This window comes from Zingiber officinale, chromosome 9A (genome assembly GCF_018446385.1).
Source record: "Zingiber officinale cultivar Zhangliang chromosome 9A, Zo_v1.1, whole genome shotgun sequence".
Lineage (NCBI taxonomy): Eukaryota > Viridiplantae > Streptophyta > Magnoliopsida > Zingiberales > Zingiberaceae > Zingiber > Zingiber officinale.
The window spans coordinates 108259373-108278709 of record NC_056002.1 but is presented as its reverse complement, the minus strand read 5'-3'; the positions used below and the strand labels follow the sequence as shown (position 1 = coordinate 108278709).

General features: G+C 36.9%; 1 protein-coding gene across 1 annotated transcript; it reads left to right on the top strand.

The window, feature by feature from the left end:
* The first annotated feature begins 1496 nt into the window (after window positions 1–1496).
* On the top strand, window positions 1497–2599 carry LOC122018538 (probable aquaporin TIP1-2). Its single transcript, XM_042575879.1, has 3 exons — window positions 1497–1630; window positions 1725–1975; window positions 2056–2599. The coding sequence occupies exons 1-3, from the start codon at window positions 1498–1500 to the stop codon at window positions 2428–2430; spliced, it is 759 nt and encodes a 252-aa protein (XP_042431813.1). The 5' UTR covers window position 1497; the 3' UTR covers window positions 2431–2599.
* The last annotated feature ends 16738 nt before the right edge of the window (window positions 2600–19337 follow it).

Below are 19337 nucleotides of genomic sequence, written 5' to 3'. Positions count from 1 at the left end.
ACTCGACTTCTTATATTCCTAAATCGCTGCACACTTAGACACAATGCATCCTAACTTAATTTGGTTGATCACATCAAAACTAAGTTTGGGTACTTACACAAATTGCCTAGGACCAAAACTCACTATTCAAACTAGAGAGATCAGATTGTACCTATTCCTATGAATTTTGAGATTGTAAAAAGTCCAAAAGTGTACTCCATTACTTATTTTAGATTCCCCATAGGTGCTCTAGGATTCAACTTCCATGGGGCATGTAAAGGAGGGATAAAAAAGAAAAGTTTAATGGGAGGAAAAAGAAGAGAGAAAAAAAATTGCAGGTAAATGAGAGAGGAAAGAGAGTAAGAAGTCAGGTTTGACGGGAGTAGAACGGGAAGACCAAATAAATTAGTACACAATTTGGTAATTATCAAAGTATAATATATCTTTTAGTCAATTCCCAACTCTACGTGTGCCTTTTGGCAATTTCCGAAATAGCTTCTACAACTATTTTAAAACTATTTTGATTTAAATAATTTTAACTAAATTGGTAAATAATATTTTGATACAATACTATTTAGATATTATAAATCATAAACCCTAAACTCACACTAAACATGTTGTACCAATCGAGTAACTTCTACACGTTTGTAGAAGGTAATTTCTACACGATATAAATCTTAAATCCTAAATTTACCTTACACATGTTGTAGTAGCTATTAAGTAACTTCTATACGTTTTAGAAGTGAGTAACTCCTACACATTTTAACAGTTTCTACATGTTATAATAGCTACCGAGTAAATTCTACATAGTATAAATTTTAAATTCTAAATATGTTATAATAGTTACCATATAATTTCTACATATTATAGTAATTATCTGATAATTTCTATAATTTTAAAAGTTATCCGATAATTATTATATGTTTGAAAAACTATCTGATAGTTTTTAAGGCTGAGTGAAAGGCTAATGTCCATTTAATCCTTTTGGAAAAAGGGACGGATGTTTGTCTTGCCGACGTTTCTCTTAATTTGAGATCTCTGCACGTGAGATTATTCCCTTTTAATAGTACATTATTGTGCAAATTTAAAATTTTGATATTTGGGAAGAAAAAAAAACACGACGACAAGAATGGGATTCAACTCATTTATATTATAGGTCGCTCAAACAAATGAATAGGTTTTGTTCAACAAAATTTCCACATAATTGGGTCCACAGGCACAAAAGTCGGCGACGGCGACCATCAACCAAGTTTCCTCCACGAGATGGAATGGCAGCGGCAGCAAATGTCCACATCAGCCGAGCCCCACCAGTAGACGTGGCAGGCACCGAACGACTCGGAGGCCCGCCCATGTCCCACCTCACCGTTTCGGCGCCGACAGTTGAACGGCCGATAGAGCCCCTGCATGCGCTGCCATGCACCGGCTCTTCTTCTCGCCCCCTCTATTTAATCAGAGCATATTCAATAATCGACCAGAACAGATACACAAGCGGAGCTCGCTTCCGAATTCTTATTGGCAATGCCGATCACCAGCATCGCCGTAGGGACGCCGGCGGAGGCGGTCCACCGGGAAACACTCAAGGCCGCGCTCGCCGAGTTCATCTCCACCCTCATGTTCGTCTTCGCCGGCGAAGGCTCCGGAATGGCTTTTAGTACATATGCTCCCCCTCCGGCACCTCCTCCATCATGAATTAGAACCGCGGCAATTAATCAATCAGCTATAATTTATTTTCGTTGGCATGACAGATAAGCTTACAGACGATGGATCGACGACTCCGGCGGGGCTCGTGGCGGCGTCCCTCGCCCACGGCTTCGCCCTCTTCGTGGCTGTCTCCGTCAGCGCCAACATCTCCGGTGGGCACGTCAATCCGGCCGTCACCTTCGGCGCCTTCCTCGGCGGCAACATCTCTATGCTCCGGGGGATCCTCTACTGGATCGCGCAGTGTCTCGGCTCCGTCGCCGCCTGTCTCCTCCTCAAGTTCGCCACCGGCGGTCTGGTAAATCCATCATCGCCAACTAAAAAAGAAGGGAAAAAAGATAGTTTAAAAGTTTCATTAATATGAAAAACAAATTGCAGGAGACGTCGGCGTTCTCTCTGTCGGCGGGCGTCAGCTCTTGGAATGCGGTGGTGCTGGAGATCGTCATGACGTTCGGGCTGGTGTACACGGTGTACGCGACGGCCGTGGACCCCAAGAAGGGAAACCTCGGCGTCATCGCGCCCATCGCCATCGGCTTCATCGTGGGGGCCAACATCTTGGCCGGTGGCGCCTTTGACGGCGCGTCCATGAACCCGGCCGTCTCCTTCGGCCCGGCGGTGGTCAGCTGGACCTGGACCCACCACTGGGTCTACTGGGCAGGACCGCTCATCGGCGCCGCCATCGCCGCCCTGGTCTACGACGGCGTCTTCATCGGCCAGACCACCCACGAGCAGCTTCCAACTGCGGATTTTTAAGTGATTATCGAAGGAGCATCAATTCGGATACCAAATCTGTATCCAACTATATATTGTTTCTTGATTCAGTATTGTGCCTGGGGCGCTGGGGCGAGCGAATCGCCTTTGCCACTTGATTCAGTATTGTGCCATTTTTTTCTGGTGAAATAATATGAAATAAATTTGTGTGTGTGTTTTTTTTCATGAATATGTTATATGCACACACCTTGAATCAGCATATAGAAATTGAAACGTGAGCAATATTTGAAATTGAAATTAGGTGAGTCATCGGTTGTTTTTGGTTATTACACCATGCATCTGTTTGCTTATCTACCCTTCTTCCCCTGTTTCACCACTCGGTCCACATTTATACATGGCAACCATCAGAATTTCATTGCAGCAATAAAAGGTCAATCTGCCACCCTGACGATTCCACACGGCCGGCCGGTTTCACGGCCATTTATGAGGAAGTAAATCCGAAAGCTACATTTAGCCACTATGAGAAAAATATTTTTCTTGGCTAGATTTGACTTGTTACCCAGGATAACAATATCTACCCGTAGTAGCCAACACAACCATGCCCGAGAGACAACCATCAAAATTCATAAACGGTTCACAGTTATATCATAAGATTTGATCTCTACTTGATACGGGCTAACACTTATCAACAACATCATACAATAATTATGTCATTAAGAATTTAAATCCCAATTATGTCATCTAAGACATTAAGCATGAAGCGGGGGTTATATTATTAGATGTTGATTCAATGTTTAGATTTGTTAACCCATTTCATTAACAATAATAGACTATTAATGGTTATGGATTATTAGGTGAATGGCCCCTATAGGATGCGCCAAGATATATAAGAGAAGAAGATTATTGATTTGAATATCTTGAATCTTTGATTTAATTGAGTTTCTTTATCTTTCTCCTCTCTTCCCCAATGAGAAGGATTATGGATTGGCGCCCACTCTTGTAGAAGATCGTTTCTCATTTGCAAGAACTCCGATGATAAGTAAGATCAATGACTCTTACAATCGATTCAGGTTAGCCCATTGTTAGTCATTGTTTCAATTTTCAATAAAGCCTTAAAGATAGATGATAGATAAATCTTGTACTTGATGCGTCATATGGATTGTTTTCGATATATGATATTGCTTTCAATTGGTATCAAAGCTTAAGATTAGCTTATTGTCATCCTTTAAGGTGAAATTGAAAATCAACTTGGTAAGAAGATTAAGGCTATTAGATCAGACTGTAGTGGTGAATATTATGATAGATCTAATGGATTAGATGAACAACGTCTTGGATCATTTGTGGATTATTATGTAGAGTGTGAAATTGTGGCACAATACATCATGTCTGGGACGCCTCAACAGAATAGTATAGCAGAACGATGAAATTGGACCTTAAAAGGCATAGTGAGAAGTATGATTATATTTTCTTTTCTACTAAAGTTTTTATAGAGTGAGGCACTTAAGACAGCACTTTATTTACTCAATAGAGTTCTTAATAAGAAGGTAACATAAACTTATACGAGTTATGAATAGGTAGAGCACCTAGTCTTAAACGTCTACATGTCTGGGGTTATCCAACTGAGGCTATGTCCTATAGGCCTAATAAAAAAATTAGATTTAAGAACCGTTAGCTGTCATTTTGTAGAATACTTTAAAAACTTAATAGGCTTTAAGTTTTACAACTCCTTGAGACAAAAAAAATGTCAAATTGATTGAAGACGGTGGGAACGATAAAGTTTGGAAAATATCATTTAAGAAGACCATTAGTGATCCTAATATGGTACTAATGTAGTTGATAGTGAAATGATCATCATTCCACATACTGTTGAAGTTGCACAATCGGAAGGGGTAGTTGATCATGATATTTTCATGTCCCCTCCAATATAATTGGAAGATATATCAATTCAAAGAAAGGTATTCCCTCCTATGATTGAGCATGACTGTCAACCACCTTAAGATCAAGTGTTACTAAGGAAATTCATGATGTGTCATGATTATGTATATCTCCAAGAGCATGAGTTTGACATAGGGTTGTAAGATGATCTTACATCCTTCGAGAAGTCAAACAATATCCTCACCCGAAAAAATGGATTGAAACCATGGGGGAAGAGATGAATGGTGGTGTAGAGAGTACCAGATGATCGAACCTAAGTTTTGATTATGACAAAGGATTCAAAGTTAAAGTTACTTATTGTCTAACAAGTGTGATTGAGATTGCAGGGAAGTTCTAAGTGTTCTAAGCAAAAGTCTTAGAGGATACAAGGCAGGTGGAAAACCCTAGGGGGGGTAACCCTAGGTCAACGAAGTCTTGGTGGGTCGAGTACTTTCGATAAAATCCTAGAGTCGGGGACTCTAGGTGAAAGTCTGGACGGGTCATGGAGCAGACATCCAGCATGAAGACCTGAAGTTTCAGGCACTGAACAAAAGTCCAGTCGGACTGGAGGACCTGTCTGACAAAAAGGTAACTCTTCTGAGAAGAGTAGGTGAGGACACGTTCCCTGAAGAGGAAATAGTAGGCGTTCGTTCAACCTAGGGTTTCAAGAGAAAATTTGAAAGTCAAAACCAGAAAGTCCGAAGGTTGTCAAAAGTTATATATTGCTTTACTATTATTTGTTATTTGTCTAACTCTATTTTGCAGAGAAACTAACATTTTGCAGGTTGAAGTTTCGGCCTTGATCGGTTGACCAAATCGAGGATCGATTGACTGAACCTCCAAGCAAGCAGAGTAGAGTTCTAGCTAGCTGATTGGGTTCCACCGAAGGATCGGTCGACCAAACTTGGGTTCAGTCGACCGAACGGTGGATAGATGTGGTCGAGCCTGGTGGATTAGATCATATAGGCAAGTGAGGTCAGCAGGATTGGTTGACCGAATGATGGGATTGGTCGATCGAACGAGGAATCATCCAAAGCGACAGAAGCTGGATGAGAAGCCGGGCCAATTCAGGCAAGATCGGTCTACCGATTAGGAGAATTGATTGACCGATCAGGAGAATCAATCGACTGATCAACGATGAGTCAAACATAATCCCGAGATCAGTGGATTTGGATCAGGTCTGGGTTGCTTATAAAATGAGGGATCGATAGTTGGTTCGACAGATATTCTAAGATCAAGAAAGAACAACTGCTGCTCTCTTCTACGTTGTTCCGACAATCGACGATCTACTGCTATTCTTTACTGTTGGTAAACCTTATTGTTAATACTTAATCTTCTGTACTCTTCTTTGTAAAGAATTTACAAATTGATAGTAGATTGGCCAACGTAAGCGATCAACGATTACGGGCCTTAGAGTAGGAGTCATCACAGGCTTCGCACCAAGTAAAACCAAAGGTGTTAGCTTTGTTTTACTTGTTCTTTATTCCACTGCGTTATTCTGTGTTTTTCGAAAAGAGTGAAAAAGTTACGAGTGCTATTCACCCCCCCCCCCTCTAGCATGCATCGATCCTACAATTGGTATCAGAGCTAGACCATTTTGAATTGGTGAAACCACCAATCGAGCAAGAGGGATCCTTTTGAAAGTAAAATATATATCATTTTTGTTTAAAAAATATTCTTACACCTTTCTTTTTTCCCTCAATTTTTTTAAAAAAAATTATTTTTATTTTTTTACCATTGGTCAATGTTGACAAAATATCTCATTTAACAAAATTTGTAATAATAAATTTTTTATTATTTTAGAAATTAGTGAAATACTATTTTATTTTTCTCCACCATTGCTAATCCAAGATCAAGTTTTGGGACAAATCTACTTGTTTTTGTCGTGTACTAGATTTGTTCAATAAATGGCATACCAAGATGGGTACAGTACCGCACACCCACCACTCTTGTCCAGCGAGAATTTCGGATACTAGAAAGATCAGATGGAGCACCAACTGAAGACCCAAGTGGAGATATGGACCATAATCTAGATTGGATTTATACTTTCCATCGAAGAAGGTGTGCTCATTGCCTGTGACAAGTAGGATGCACAAACAAGGAGAAAAACTGAGACAGATGCAAAAGCATACACTCCTATGCAAACTAACGAATAAAGAGTTTGATCGAGTTAAAAAGTTCAACAATGCTAAGGAGCTTAGGAAAAATTGATCAAGCTTCATGAGATTCCGTCAGAGCTTGAAGACCCAGTAGAACCTAAGTTTGAATTTGAGTATGAATTCCCAGAGTCAACATCAAAACTAGACTCAGAAGAATCAGATTAGACCAATTTCACAACACCGATGGCTAAGGAAGAGATAGCTGAATCTAAGTCCGAATTCGAGATGGCAACAGTCAAGGGGGAGAATCCTGTCATGGATCTAAAAAGTAGAATTGTAAATAAAAATTTCAAATTTCACATAACTTGTTTTAAGTGTAGGAAGAGAGAGCACCACAGAAACCAGTGCTCTACTTGTAAGATTCGAACGACACAACTGGAGGAGTTATCAGAAGAGTTGGACAAAGAAGAACATGAGCAAACAAGCTTTGTTGCTCTACCAGCACAAGTGTATGTTGCTGAAACCAAGTCTGAGTCCAAAACTGGAGCTGAATCAGAAACTGAGTCTGAAAGAAGCCATGGATCTGTATTCATTTTTGAAGGGCCAAACAACATTATAAGTTCTCTGTTTGCAAGTACTCAAGTAGACGAATTACAAAACTTAATTGAATACTTGTTAAGAAAATTGGCTAAATTCAATATTTGGTTAAATCACTCCAAAAGGAGGTAACGGTCCATAAGGAGGTGACTAACTCGAGTTCTTTGACTGAGCAAGTTCAAGAAGGAACCTCAACTCAAGTCCAACCACTTAAGGAAGAGAATTCCAATTTAAAAACTCAAGTCAAATAATTCAAGGACTCATTGGAACGATTCACTTTGGGTTCCAAGAATCTTGATCTGATTCTTGGAAAATAAAGAGCTGTATACAATCGATCCGGACTTGGATATAAGGCTAAACACAAATTTAAATCATATTTATCTCTTGTAAATCGATTAAATAGAAACTTAGTCCAACCATGGGTCCCCAATTCTAATCTGACTAATCAAGTTGGGCTTGTTTAATATTGGATTCTCAAGGATCAAATCCATTACCTTGATAGACTTTATCGATGCTATGATCCAAGAGGAGCCAATAAAAGAACCATCTTTGTTATTAAATAGACTTGTTTGATGTTTGATTTACTACTTTTCTTATACATGCTTAGATTAGGGTAGATAAGGACTTATGCTTGATTCACAATTGACTAGTTAGACCTAGGATTTTCAGAAATAAAGTTAAATATTTAATTTCTTTAAAAGACTTTGTCTAGAAGTGGTTGATGATCAAATACCCAAGAAGGTCTAGTGTCTCGCCACAGCTTAGAAGCTAATTATTGAAATGAATATTTAATTAACTAACTATTAAACCTTAGTCTAACTCAAATATGAATAAATCCTTAGATTTTAATCTAAAGTGAAGATTAAATTAACCATCTTAAAAAACTATTAAGGTTCCCTAATTGAAAATCTAGAAAAGGGTGAGATGGACCTAGGTTTAAAATAAAAAGTAGTTAACTAAATCCAAATTAATTAAACTCAATTCAATTAAGTTAACTTAATTAAAATTCAACTAAAATTAATTCAATTTAATTAATCTAAGTCAATATAATTAATTTTAAAAATATAATTAATTTTAAAATTCTAATTAATTTTAAAATCTAATTAATTTCAAAAATCCTAATTTATTTCAAAATTTTAAAAATATAATTAATTTCAAAAATTTTCAAAATATTAATTATTTTTAAATATTAATTAATTTTTAAATCATAATTTAATGTTCAAATTTTAAATATTTTCAAATATTAATTATTTTAAAATCATAATTAATTTTTAAAATCTTAATTATTTTCAAATCATAATTTAATGTTCAAAATCTTAAATATTTTTAAATATTAATTATTTTTAAATCATAATTAATTTTAAAATCTTAATTATTTTTTAATATTAATTAGTTTTTAAATCATAATTTAATATTCAAAATTTTAAATATTTTTAAATTTTAATTATTTTTAAATCATAATTAATTTTTAAAATCTTAATTATTTTCAAATGTTAATTAATCTTCAAAATTTTAATTATCTTCAAATGTTCAAATTTAATTAATTTCAAAATTTAAAATTATTTTAAATTTTAAATTTAACATTTTTTTAATCCAAATTTAACTTAACTTATTACAAACTTAAATATTCTTCAATATCATAAATATTTTTTAAAGTCATAGATAGAATTAACTTAAAAATTAACTCAACTCCATCTCACACAAACTCATAAGTTGAACATACTTGATAATATAGAATGAGTGAGATGGAAAATTAGAAAAATAAATAATTACTTTTACTTTAAACTTGTATTTTAACTTTGAACTCTCATGCTTGGACTCTATGACCCTAAAGCTTAAAGCATTTATCTTTTTTGACATTAATTAAGTGGGAGTGAAAGGAAGTTTAAGGCGTTAAAGTTAAAGCATTGTTTTCAAGATTTCAAAGGTAATTTTGTAGATCTTTACAGCTTGGACTCTATGACCCTAAAGCTAAATTTAGTGTTATTTTTGGTTTAACTATTTTTGAAAAGAAAATTTAACTATTTTTGAAAAGATAATTTTTCAAAAAGGAAGTTCAAATCCCAAAAAAAATTTTAAAAAGTATTTTTAACTAAGTTTTTATATACTTAATTAAGTTTTTCAAAAAAATAAGTTTTTTTTTATAAAGGCTAAGTCATTTTCAAAGCTAAGTACTTAACTAAGTTTTTAAAAGTTTTTTAAAGCTAAGTACTTAACTATGTTTTTAATCAAGCTCTTTTTAAAGCTAAGTACTTAACTAAATTTTTATTAAAAACTTTTTAAAAGCTAAGTATTGAACTAAGGTTTTTTTTTTCAAAAAAAATCTTTTTCAAAGCTAGGTATTTAGCTATTTTGTTTAAAAGGTAAATGATTTTTAGGCCAAGTAAGTGTTGTCCTTCAGGGAGAGTTTAAAAGATTAAAAACTCACCTTTCAGATTTAAAGACTTTTTTTCTCTCTCTTAGTACTCTTTTTTTTTATATATGAAAAAAGGGGAGAGAAAAGTTAAAGTTAAGAGTTAAACATAAAACATGAGCATAAGGGAGAGTTTTTTTTAATATGTCAAAATTATTTTATTTTACTTATGCTCATGCTTAAATTTTCTTTCATTATATTATAATACATATTATTATGTTTTACTTAACTTTGAACCAGGTTGACATAATCAAAAAAGGGGAGATTGTTGATGCAAGAAACACCAGACGGTAGAACCTAAGTTTTGATTATGGAAAAGAATTCAAAGTTATGGTTACTTATTGTCTAACAAGTGTAATTGAGCTTGCAGGGAAGTCCTAAGTATTCTTACATAAAAGTTCTAGTGGATATTAGACAGGTGAAAAATCTTAGGGGGGGTAACACTAGGTCCTAAGGGGTGGTAACCCTAGGCCAACGAAGTCTTGGCGGGTCGAGTACTTTGGACAAAATCCTAGAGTCAGGGATTCTAGGTGAAAATCCTGGTGGTCGCGGACCAGGTGAAAGTCTAGACAGGTCATGGAGCGGACGTCCTGCATAAAGACCTGAAGTCTAGAGCGCTGAGCAAAAGTCCAGTCGATCTGGATGATCGATTTGGCAAAAGGTAACTCTCCTGAGAGGAATATGTGAGGACGCGTTCCCCGAAGAGAGAACAGTTGTGTCAGTTCAACCTAGGGTTTCCGGAGAAAATCCAAAAGTCAGAACCGGACAGTCCGAAGGTTGTCAAAAGTTATATATTGCTTTACTATTATTTGTTATTTGTCTAACTCTATTTTAGAGGGAAATTAACATTTTGTAGGTTGAAGTTTTGACCTTGATCGGTCGACCGAACCGGGGATCGGTTGACCAAACCTCCAAGCAAGTAGAGTAGAGTTCCAACCAGTTGATAGGGTTCGACTGAAGGATCGGTCGACCAAACCTGGGGTTCAGTCAACTGAACGGTGGAAGCCGGGCCGATTCAGGCAAGATCGATCTACCGATCAGGAGGATCGGTCGACTGATCAGCGATGAGTCAAACCATATCCCGAGATCAATAGATCTAGATCAAGTCTGGGTTGGCTATAAAAGGAGGGATCAATCAGTTGCTTCGATAGATATTCTAAGATCAAGAAAGAACAACCGCTGCTCTTTTCTATGCTGTTCCGACAATCAACGATCTACTAATATTCTTTATTGTCAGTAAACCTTGTTGTAAATACTTAATCTTCTATACTCTTCTTTATAAAAAAATTTACAAATTGATAGTGGATTTCCCAACGTAAGCGATCAACGATCTCGGACCTTGGAGTAGGAGTCATCACAAGCTTCGATCCAAGTAAAACCAAAGGTGTTAGCTTTGTTTTACTTGTTCTTTATTCTACTGCGTTATTCTGTATTTTTTGAAATGAGTGAAAAAGCCACGAGTATTATTCACTCTCTTCCCCCCCCCCCCCCCCCCTCTAGCATGCATCGATCCTACAATGAAGTATATGGCGGACAACGACGTTTGACAACTTGTTGAATTGCTTGAAAGTGGGAAACTTGTTAGTTATAAATGGATATTTAGAATCAAACATGATTCACATGGCAATGTCAAAAAGTTTAAGGCATGTCTAGTCGCCAAGAGATTCAATCAAAAGGAGGACATTGATTATAAGGAAACTTTTCATCGATTTCGAAGAAAGACTCCCTTAAGATGATCATAGCATTTATAGCTCATTAGGACCTATAACTGCACCAAATTGATATAAAGATTATGTTTTTCAATGAGAAAATAATATATATGGTGCAATCAGAGAACTTTAAATTGGGAGATTCAAAGCATCTAGCATGTAAACTAAGAAAATTCATTTATGGGATAAAGCAGGTATCTTGTCAATGATACCATAAGTTTGATTAAGTTGTTTCTTTATACAGTTTTAAGGAGAATTCAGTTGATCAATATTTGCATATCAAGTTTAATTGAAGTAAGTTTATTATACTTGTTCTATATGTGGGCGATATATTACTTACAAGTAATGATAAGAGTCTGTTACTAAAAATCAAGTCATTTCTATAAGTACCCCGGGTAAATATTGATATGATCAACCAAGTCAAGTTAGGCCCTGCGTATTTAATGTCTTGTGTCTAAATATGCATGGATTTAAGAACATAAGAAGTTCATCGGAAGACACAGCGAGCGAGAAGGATGGCATGGGAAGTGAGTCGACAGGCTCGATGCATTCAAGGGACGAGGAGATGTGGAAGAGTACATCGATAGATGAGAAGAATGTGTGCGGCTCTTCAGAGGGATAAGAAGCTGGGGAGGAAGTCTACTCGATGAGAAGGCTAGAGTTGGATTTGAGTGAGATCAACTTTGGATGACCAGAGAATTACCCAAGTAACTAGAGAGTTGTTGGACAATTCAACACGAAGTTGACTTAGTGCCCAGACCAGGTCCGAGCACCCAGGCAAGCTTGGACCAAGAACAGGCACCTCGTTGAGATGTTGCAGCGAGGATCAAATTTGGAGTCCATGTCAGCAGCCTCTAGGCGCCTGGGTACTAATAAGGGGCTTATCATGAAGTCGTTGCGAAGTGGATCAAGGTGACTAGTGGAGGCGTCTGGACCTGGTCCAAGTGCCCAAAATCTGCTACATTTGAAAATGACTACTTTTGACCAGTGGACTATAAATTGAGCCCTAGTCATCTTAGTTTGAACAACACACTCAATCTAAACTTTTGAATTCTGTAATTTTCTATTCACGCTTTAACTTCTATAAGAGGCTGCTCCGCCTCTGACGCTTTGCTTAAAGAACGAGTCTTTTTAGTGCTTTTACATAATTCTTGGACTAGAAACTATCTAGTTGTAAACCAAGTAATCTCTAGTCTCTTATTTCATTTTTATGCATTTGTTTGTTATTAACTAACATGTGTTGTCTTTGCTAAAAAGAAAGCAAAAGATCCTTTTTTTTTTTAATTCTAATTTGCAGGGCTATTCACCCCCCCCCCCCCCCCCCCCCTTTAGTTAGCTTACACGGGACCAATAATTTCTATCCAGTGAATTTAAAATGAAGGATCTTGGTGATATATTGTTCATGATCGTTCAAGGTGCACACTTGGACTATCATAAAAAGAACTATATAGAAAAGGTCATTCGATATAACATGTAGAATTGTGTTCCTAGTGACACTCCTATATCAAAGGGTGGTAGACTTAGCTTGCAACAATGTCCACACGATGAACTTGAGATTAAGGAAATGCAACAATTCTTCTATGCATCGAAAGTAGGGAGTTTGATATATACTTAAGTATATACACGTCCGAATCTTGCATACATTATGAGGATATTGGATGGATATTTGAGTAACCATGAATTAGAGCATTAGAAAGTTATAAAGAGGGTTATGCAGTATTTTCAAAGAATGAAGGATTTCATGCTCACATACCGGAGATCAGGTCATCTGGAGATCATTGGATATTCAGACTCTGATTTTGTCAAATGCTTAGATAGTAGGAGGTTCATCTCAGGTTATGTCTTCATGTTGGCTAGAGGGATTATATCATAGAAAAATGTCAAACAGACGCTAATAGTCACTTCCACTATAGAGGTAGAGTTTATAGCCTACTATAAAGCTTCCATCCAGGGGATATGGAGGTAGAACCTTATTATTGGGTTACATATCATTGGAGGGGCATCGATAGGCTATTGACAATCAACTATGATAACAAAGTTGTGAAATTACTTTCCAACAATAACCATAATTTATTAAAATCTAAACACATCGACATAAAATTTTTGGAGGTTAAAGAAACAATTCAGAGTGGTCAAATTATGATAGAGCATATAAGGGCAAATTCCATATTAACGTATCCGCTCACCAAGGATTTGTCACCCAAGGTGTTTAATCAGCATATACTGAATATGAGGGGTCATTCTTTTGTGAATTACCAATTTGGTAGGAATCTGTATTTTGTGTGATGCTCTATATTAATGAACATATATATTTTTGACTTATTATATATACTAAAGTTTTTACACGTGTATAAACTTGTGACTCTTTAACATATGGATATCATGATTTACTATTACGATTTTGCATACGATTTTGTAAATATGATGTGAGACTTACTTTTAAGTTATAAAGTTGAATTATTATTTACCACTATGATTTAACATAAAATATTAGTAAATATGATTCAGATCCTATTTGTGTCATAAAGAGAACTTATTAAGAATGAATATTTATAGATCACATTTTGTGTCATTTTTATACTATGCATTCATATTTGATCTATGTCATTAATGATATTAATATTATGATTGTTGTTGGGTCTTGTTAAGTTGTCCTAACTCTAACTTCTTTAGTCTTGTATTAATTTAATTAATGGAACGGATTATTTAAAGGTGTATTTAATCCATAAAGTTTTGGCATGTTGAGCTCAACTAAGATATTGTGTGGTGTATATTATATTAAGTATAGTCTAAATGAGAGATTGTAGGATTTAATATCTATTTGGTGAGCTATCACTTGATTAACAACAACACACAATAATTATGTCATTAAGGATCTAAACCTCAATTAAGTGATAATGTATTAAGCATGAAGTGGGGTTTATATTATTTGATATGGATTCAATATATAGATCCGTTAATCCATTTCATTAATAATAATTGGTTGTTAATAGGTTATGGATTATTATGTGGATGATCCCTATAGGATGGGCTGTTGAATAAGTGAATAGAGAATAAATGGAAGAGGAAAGAGGCTTCATTGTGAATGAGACTTTAATCTCACATTGTAAGTTTCAAGGCATTTTTGTTGGCTTATATTGATTCACATACATTAAGGATGTGAACAAATGTATGGAGAGAGGCTCTCTCTCACATGTGGGTGCGCAGAGGGTTGTAAATCCAGGGCTCGAATTGCACTGAACCAAGTTGACTCGTGTGCGAGCGCAACCTGCGCATACGAATGTCGGACCGGTCGGGGCAAAATTTGCCCAAGTAGAATCTGGCCATTGATCCGAGCTCCTATAAGAGGAGGCTGCAATCATAAGTAGAATGACAGCCCGACCTGTCTGCTCGACCCGGCCGACTTGTCTGCCGCCTGGTCTGTCTGCTCGACTCGGCCGACCTCTCTGTCTGTCGCCCGGTCATCTGCTCAGGTCAACTCAACTCTAAGTAATTGAATTTAAATTCTGTGTAATTTTAAATTCAGCTAAGTCCCTAAAATCTCCGACAACAGATTGTTTGTGTCCAACATGAGCTAAGGTATATAAGGTAAAAAAGCCAATTAATTTGGACATCTTGAATCTTTGATTTCAATTGATCTTCTTCATCCTTCCTTCTTTCTTCTCTATTGAGAAGGTTCATCCACTCTTGTAGAAGATTGTTCCATGCTTGTAGGAACTCCGACGACAAGTAAGATTAATGACTTTTGTGATGAATTCAAGTTAGCACATTGTTAACTATTTTTTCGGTTTCAATAATGCCTAAAAGATAAATGATAGCTAGATTTTATAATTGATGCATCATATATATTGATTGTTTTCAATGTATCCTATTGCTTTTAATATAAATCCTAAGAACATATGTGTAGGATTAGATTAATTAGGATGCCATAGTTTATGCACCCACTCAATGTTAAATTTCATTATCAACACCCAAAGTCTAATTCATGATTCCAAGCACCTCTACGTGAAGGGGTAGGCACGGTAGGTCAAATGGCGGCCATGACACAATGAATCATTTTCAACAATATCTCACCATATCTATTCTCTAAAGGTTGGGAAAGCTAGACACTGACAACAACAAAGGGCAAAAGTTAGATGCACAGGAAAAGATAAAATTTCAAAAATTCTTCCACTGAGTTGCTAATGGCATGAAGCCAAGGGATCTTATGGAGCACCCATTTTAGATGGTACGGGAGCTGTTGGGGTAGAGGCTAGCTATGTTGGAATATTCCTATGCCACACTAAGGCAATGGTCTTCACAAGGCTGATCATGATCGACAAGGTGAACACTAGGACACAACTTAGAAGATTGATGGCATTAGAAGGATTCCAAAGAAGAGTTGAGCTCTTGCTAATAAAAAATGTACAATGATTTATATAAGTATACTATTCTATTTTACATATCTGAGACTTGAATTTGTGACTTTGAGCTTACACGATAATAACTTTACGTTACATCAAAACTCTCCTTCAATAACTCATTTATAGACTAAGTATGACTTAACCACTACTTTACTAACTCCTTGATTATAAACATCAAGTAACCCACTAACTTCTCATCTACTAACAACTAACTCTAAAACATTCATTAACTCATTAACTCATAATTAAGGTGGCGTAGGTGGCGTTTGGTTTATGGGTTTGGGAATGAGGAAATGGATTCATTCTCAAACCTTGTGTTTGGTTGATGGGAATGGAATCAAGATTTTGGAATAAAACCCAAAAACTTGGATATGGATGAAACTCACCCCCTCCTTTGAATTTTGATGAAATAGGAATACGAATTAAGTTTTAGACAAAAATACCCTTAGTACATTTGTTCAATTTTTTTAATTTCACACTCTATTTCCTTGTTCTCTCTCATAATATTTTCTCTCTCCTTATTTTATCATCATACTTTCTCTCTCAACATACTTTCTCTCTCCTCATTCTCTCTCATCACACATTCTCTACCATTTTCTCTCCCATCATACATTCTCTCTCCTCATTTTCTTCCATCACACTTTCTCTTCCATTACACTCTTTCTCCTTATTTTTTCATCATACTTTCTCTCTCATCGTACCTTCTCTCTCCTCAATCTCTCTTAGCATACTCTCTCTCCTCATTTTTTCATCACAGTTTCTCTCTCTTCATTATCTCTCATCACACACTCTCTCTCTCTTCATTTTCTCTCAGCACACTTTCTCTCTCAGCATATCTCTCCTCAGTCTCTCATTTTCTCTCATAACACTTTCTCTCTCTTTATTTTTCCCATCACTCTTTCTCTCTCATCATACTTTCTCTCTCCTCACTTTTCATTTCCTCTCATAATACTTTCTCTCTCTTCATTTTTTATCACTCTTTCTCTTTCAGCATACTTTCTCTCTTCTCATTCTCTCATTTTCTCTCATCATACTTCATTTTTTCCATCACTCTTTTCTCTCTCATCATACTTTCTCTCTCCTCAGTCTCTTATTTTCTCTCATCATACTTTCTCTCTCTTCATGTTTTCCCATCACTCTTTCTCTCTCAACCCACTTTCTCTCTCATCGTACTTTCTCTCTCCTCACTCTTTCATTTTTTCTCATAATACTTTCTCTCTCTTCATTTTTCCCAACATATTTTCTCTCTGATCACACTTTCTCTCTCATCATATGCTTCTCTCACATTTAACTTTCTCTCCCATCTATTTTTTTCTCTTATTTTCTTGTAAGAGTAAAAAAGAAAATTTAGGTTCATTCTGATTGAAAATATTTAACTAACCAAACATCATTTATAAGAATGATACCCAAGCTCATACCCATTCCCATTCCATAATATTATGATACTCATTCCCATTCCGATTCCTAGGAGAGAACCAAGCACCCCCTAATTCTATTGCACAAGGTTGGTTATAAGTGATTTGGTGTGGTGCAAAATTTCCAATAATATTTTGAGATTGGTGCACAATTAATTCATGTACGAATAACTAGACATCCTTCGCAAATGAATTGAAAGAGGTGATCTTGATGCTTGTCCTATATTCCCAAAACCTAAATCAACAGTTAATCCCTCGTCTAAGTGTATAAAACCTCCTCAATAGTTTATGATTTGTTGGAACTCTAATGTTATTTTTTATATGATCAATCAAGTTAGGTTAGTTCCTGTTATATTTTGATCCCTGTGTCTAAGTGTGCAGGAGCTTAGGAGAAGTCGAGCGGAAGAAGTAGTTAGCGAGAAGGACGACACAAGAGAGAGCCGACGAGCTCGGTACGTCAGAGGGACGAGATATTGCGGAAGAGTACACCGGTGGATGAGAAGGACGTGCACGACATTCGAGGGACGAGAAGCCGGAGTGGATGCCTGCTTGAGAAGAATGTCGAAAATTATGTTCGGATGAGCCATATTTTGGTAGTTGAAATCACTCAAGAGATCGCAAAAGTAAAGAAGTGAAATAAAGTTGCAAGTGTTGCTAGAGACGTCTTTAAAGGCTGTTGAAGGTGCCTCCGCGCCTTCTGTGGAAGGCGCCTTCCATGGATGGAAGGCGCTTTCGATGAACAGTGCGAAGGTGCCTTCCAAGGCTATGGAAGGCACCTTCGACAGGCAATTTTTGCTGTTGTGGGAAAGGATAAATTTTTATCCTTGGTCTTGCTGGAGGCGCCTCCCAGCCCTATGGAAGGCGCCTTCAGCCAGCGGATAAGATTTTCTAGGGGCTAGAAAAAGACCCTTAGACCTAGGAAAAACATAACAACTTATGTATTTACTTTCCTAACAATAGTTTGAGCTGTTAACGAGTATAAAAGGCTTCTCCGCCTTTACTGAAGAAGATTCTTAAGAGCTTTCATTTGTCTTGGATTAACAACCACCTAGGTTGTAATCAAGTAAACTTCGGTACCTCTTTTCTTTAATTTCTTATTGTTTAATTTTATTTTTATGCTATTGTTGTTAATTTGAGCTAAAAGATCGAGAAAGATATTTTAATATTTTAGGTAATTCAACCCTCTCCAGTTGACCGACCCGGACCAACAAGATTAACCCGTAGTGTAATCTATATCCGAGATCCGGACAGCACTCATTGCACGCGTACACTGTTGGCTCAATGGCATCAGTATGCACCGAAATGATATCACATTGTATGGGTCCAATATATATAATGAGAATTGCAGCAGAGAAGCTGCTAGCTGCACCCATCAATTTGCACTGGTTCCACTTGCACGACGATCATGACACATAGGCTTAGCTAGCTTCAACCCCGGCCCCTCACTGTGTGTGTAGTGTCCATTAATTGTAATCAACTTTCAGTGATCAATAATCTTTTGCCATGTTGGACAACTATTCGCATCCTTATCGCTTCCATAATTGTCTGTTGCAATCTTCCAAATAAAAAGACCTTGCAAAACAACCTTCCTAATAATAATATATAGCTTGTTATCAAGCCAACAAGTGTACGAAAGACTAAGAGAAATGACGCGACTTATAAGAATAGAGCGAGCGAGCGAGCTAGCAACAATATAATTAAGCCAGGTCCAGGCTCATTCCTTTCGTCGTCGCTAAGCAATTTAAAGCACGGTTCAGATTTTAGGGGACATGAAGAATGTGATTCAAGAAAGGAGTAGCACTAATAATATTCCACCGAGCGAGTATGGATGGAGGCATGGATCTGTCGCTTTCCTCCTTAATTCAATCACTCCATTTGCATTCATCTACAGAATGTCGATAGATCAAAAAGGCAGCAATTAATCAACTGCAACTGCTCACACAGGTATAGATATCTCATCATCGGAGTGATTAAATACTACAATGCTGATCAGTAATTACCGGAATGCACACGTACGTACTTCCATTCTCTGAGAATTATATAACTACAAACTTGAAATTATATGGTGGCATCCACGTCACGATGCCTCATCGCTTAGCTTTAACCTATTGCCCACTTGCCGTCTCTTCTCTTTTATTTTAATCTCTTCTGGAGTGAGGCTGCGCCAAGGACCACACGCTCCTCCGAGTGTGGTTAGCGTGTCAGCGTCACCACCGCAGCATTTCCCACTCACTCGCCTCGATTCCGCCTCCGGCTCTCGCTTTAGTGCTCCGAGATATTGTTTTATTTCGTGGTCGCATCCGGAATGCGGTCGCCAGCAGAGAGCCAGTCAGGTGGAGGCCCGCCGTTTTTTCATATTCAGCTTTCAAACTCGCTTGACGGCAGCACTGCATCCAAAC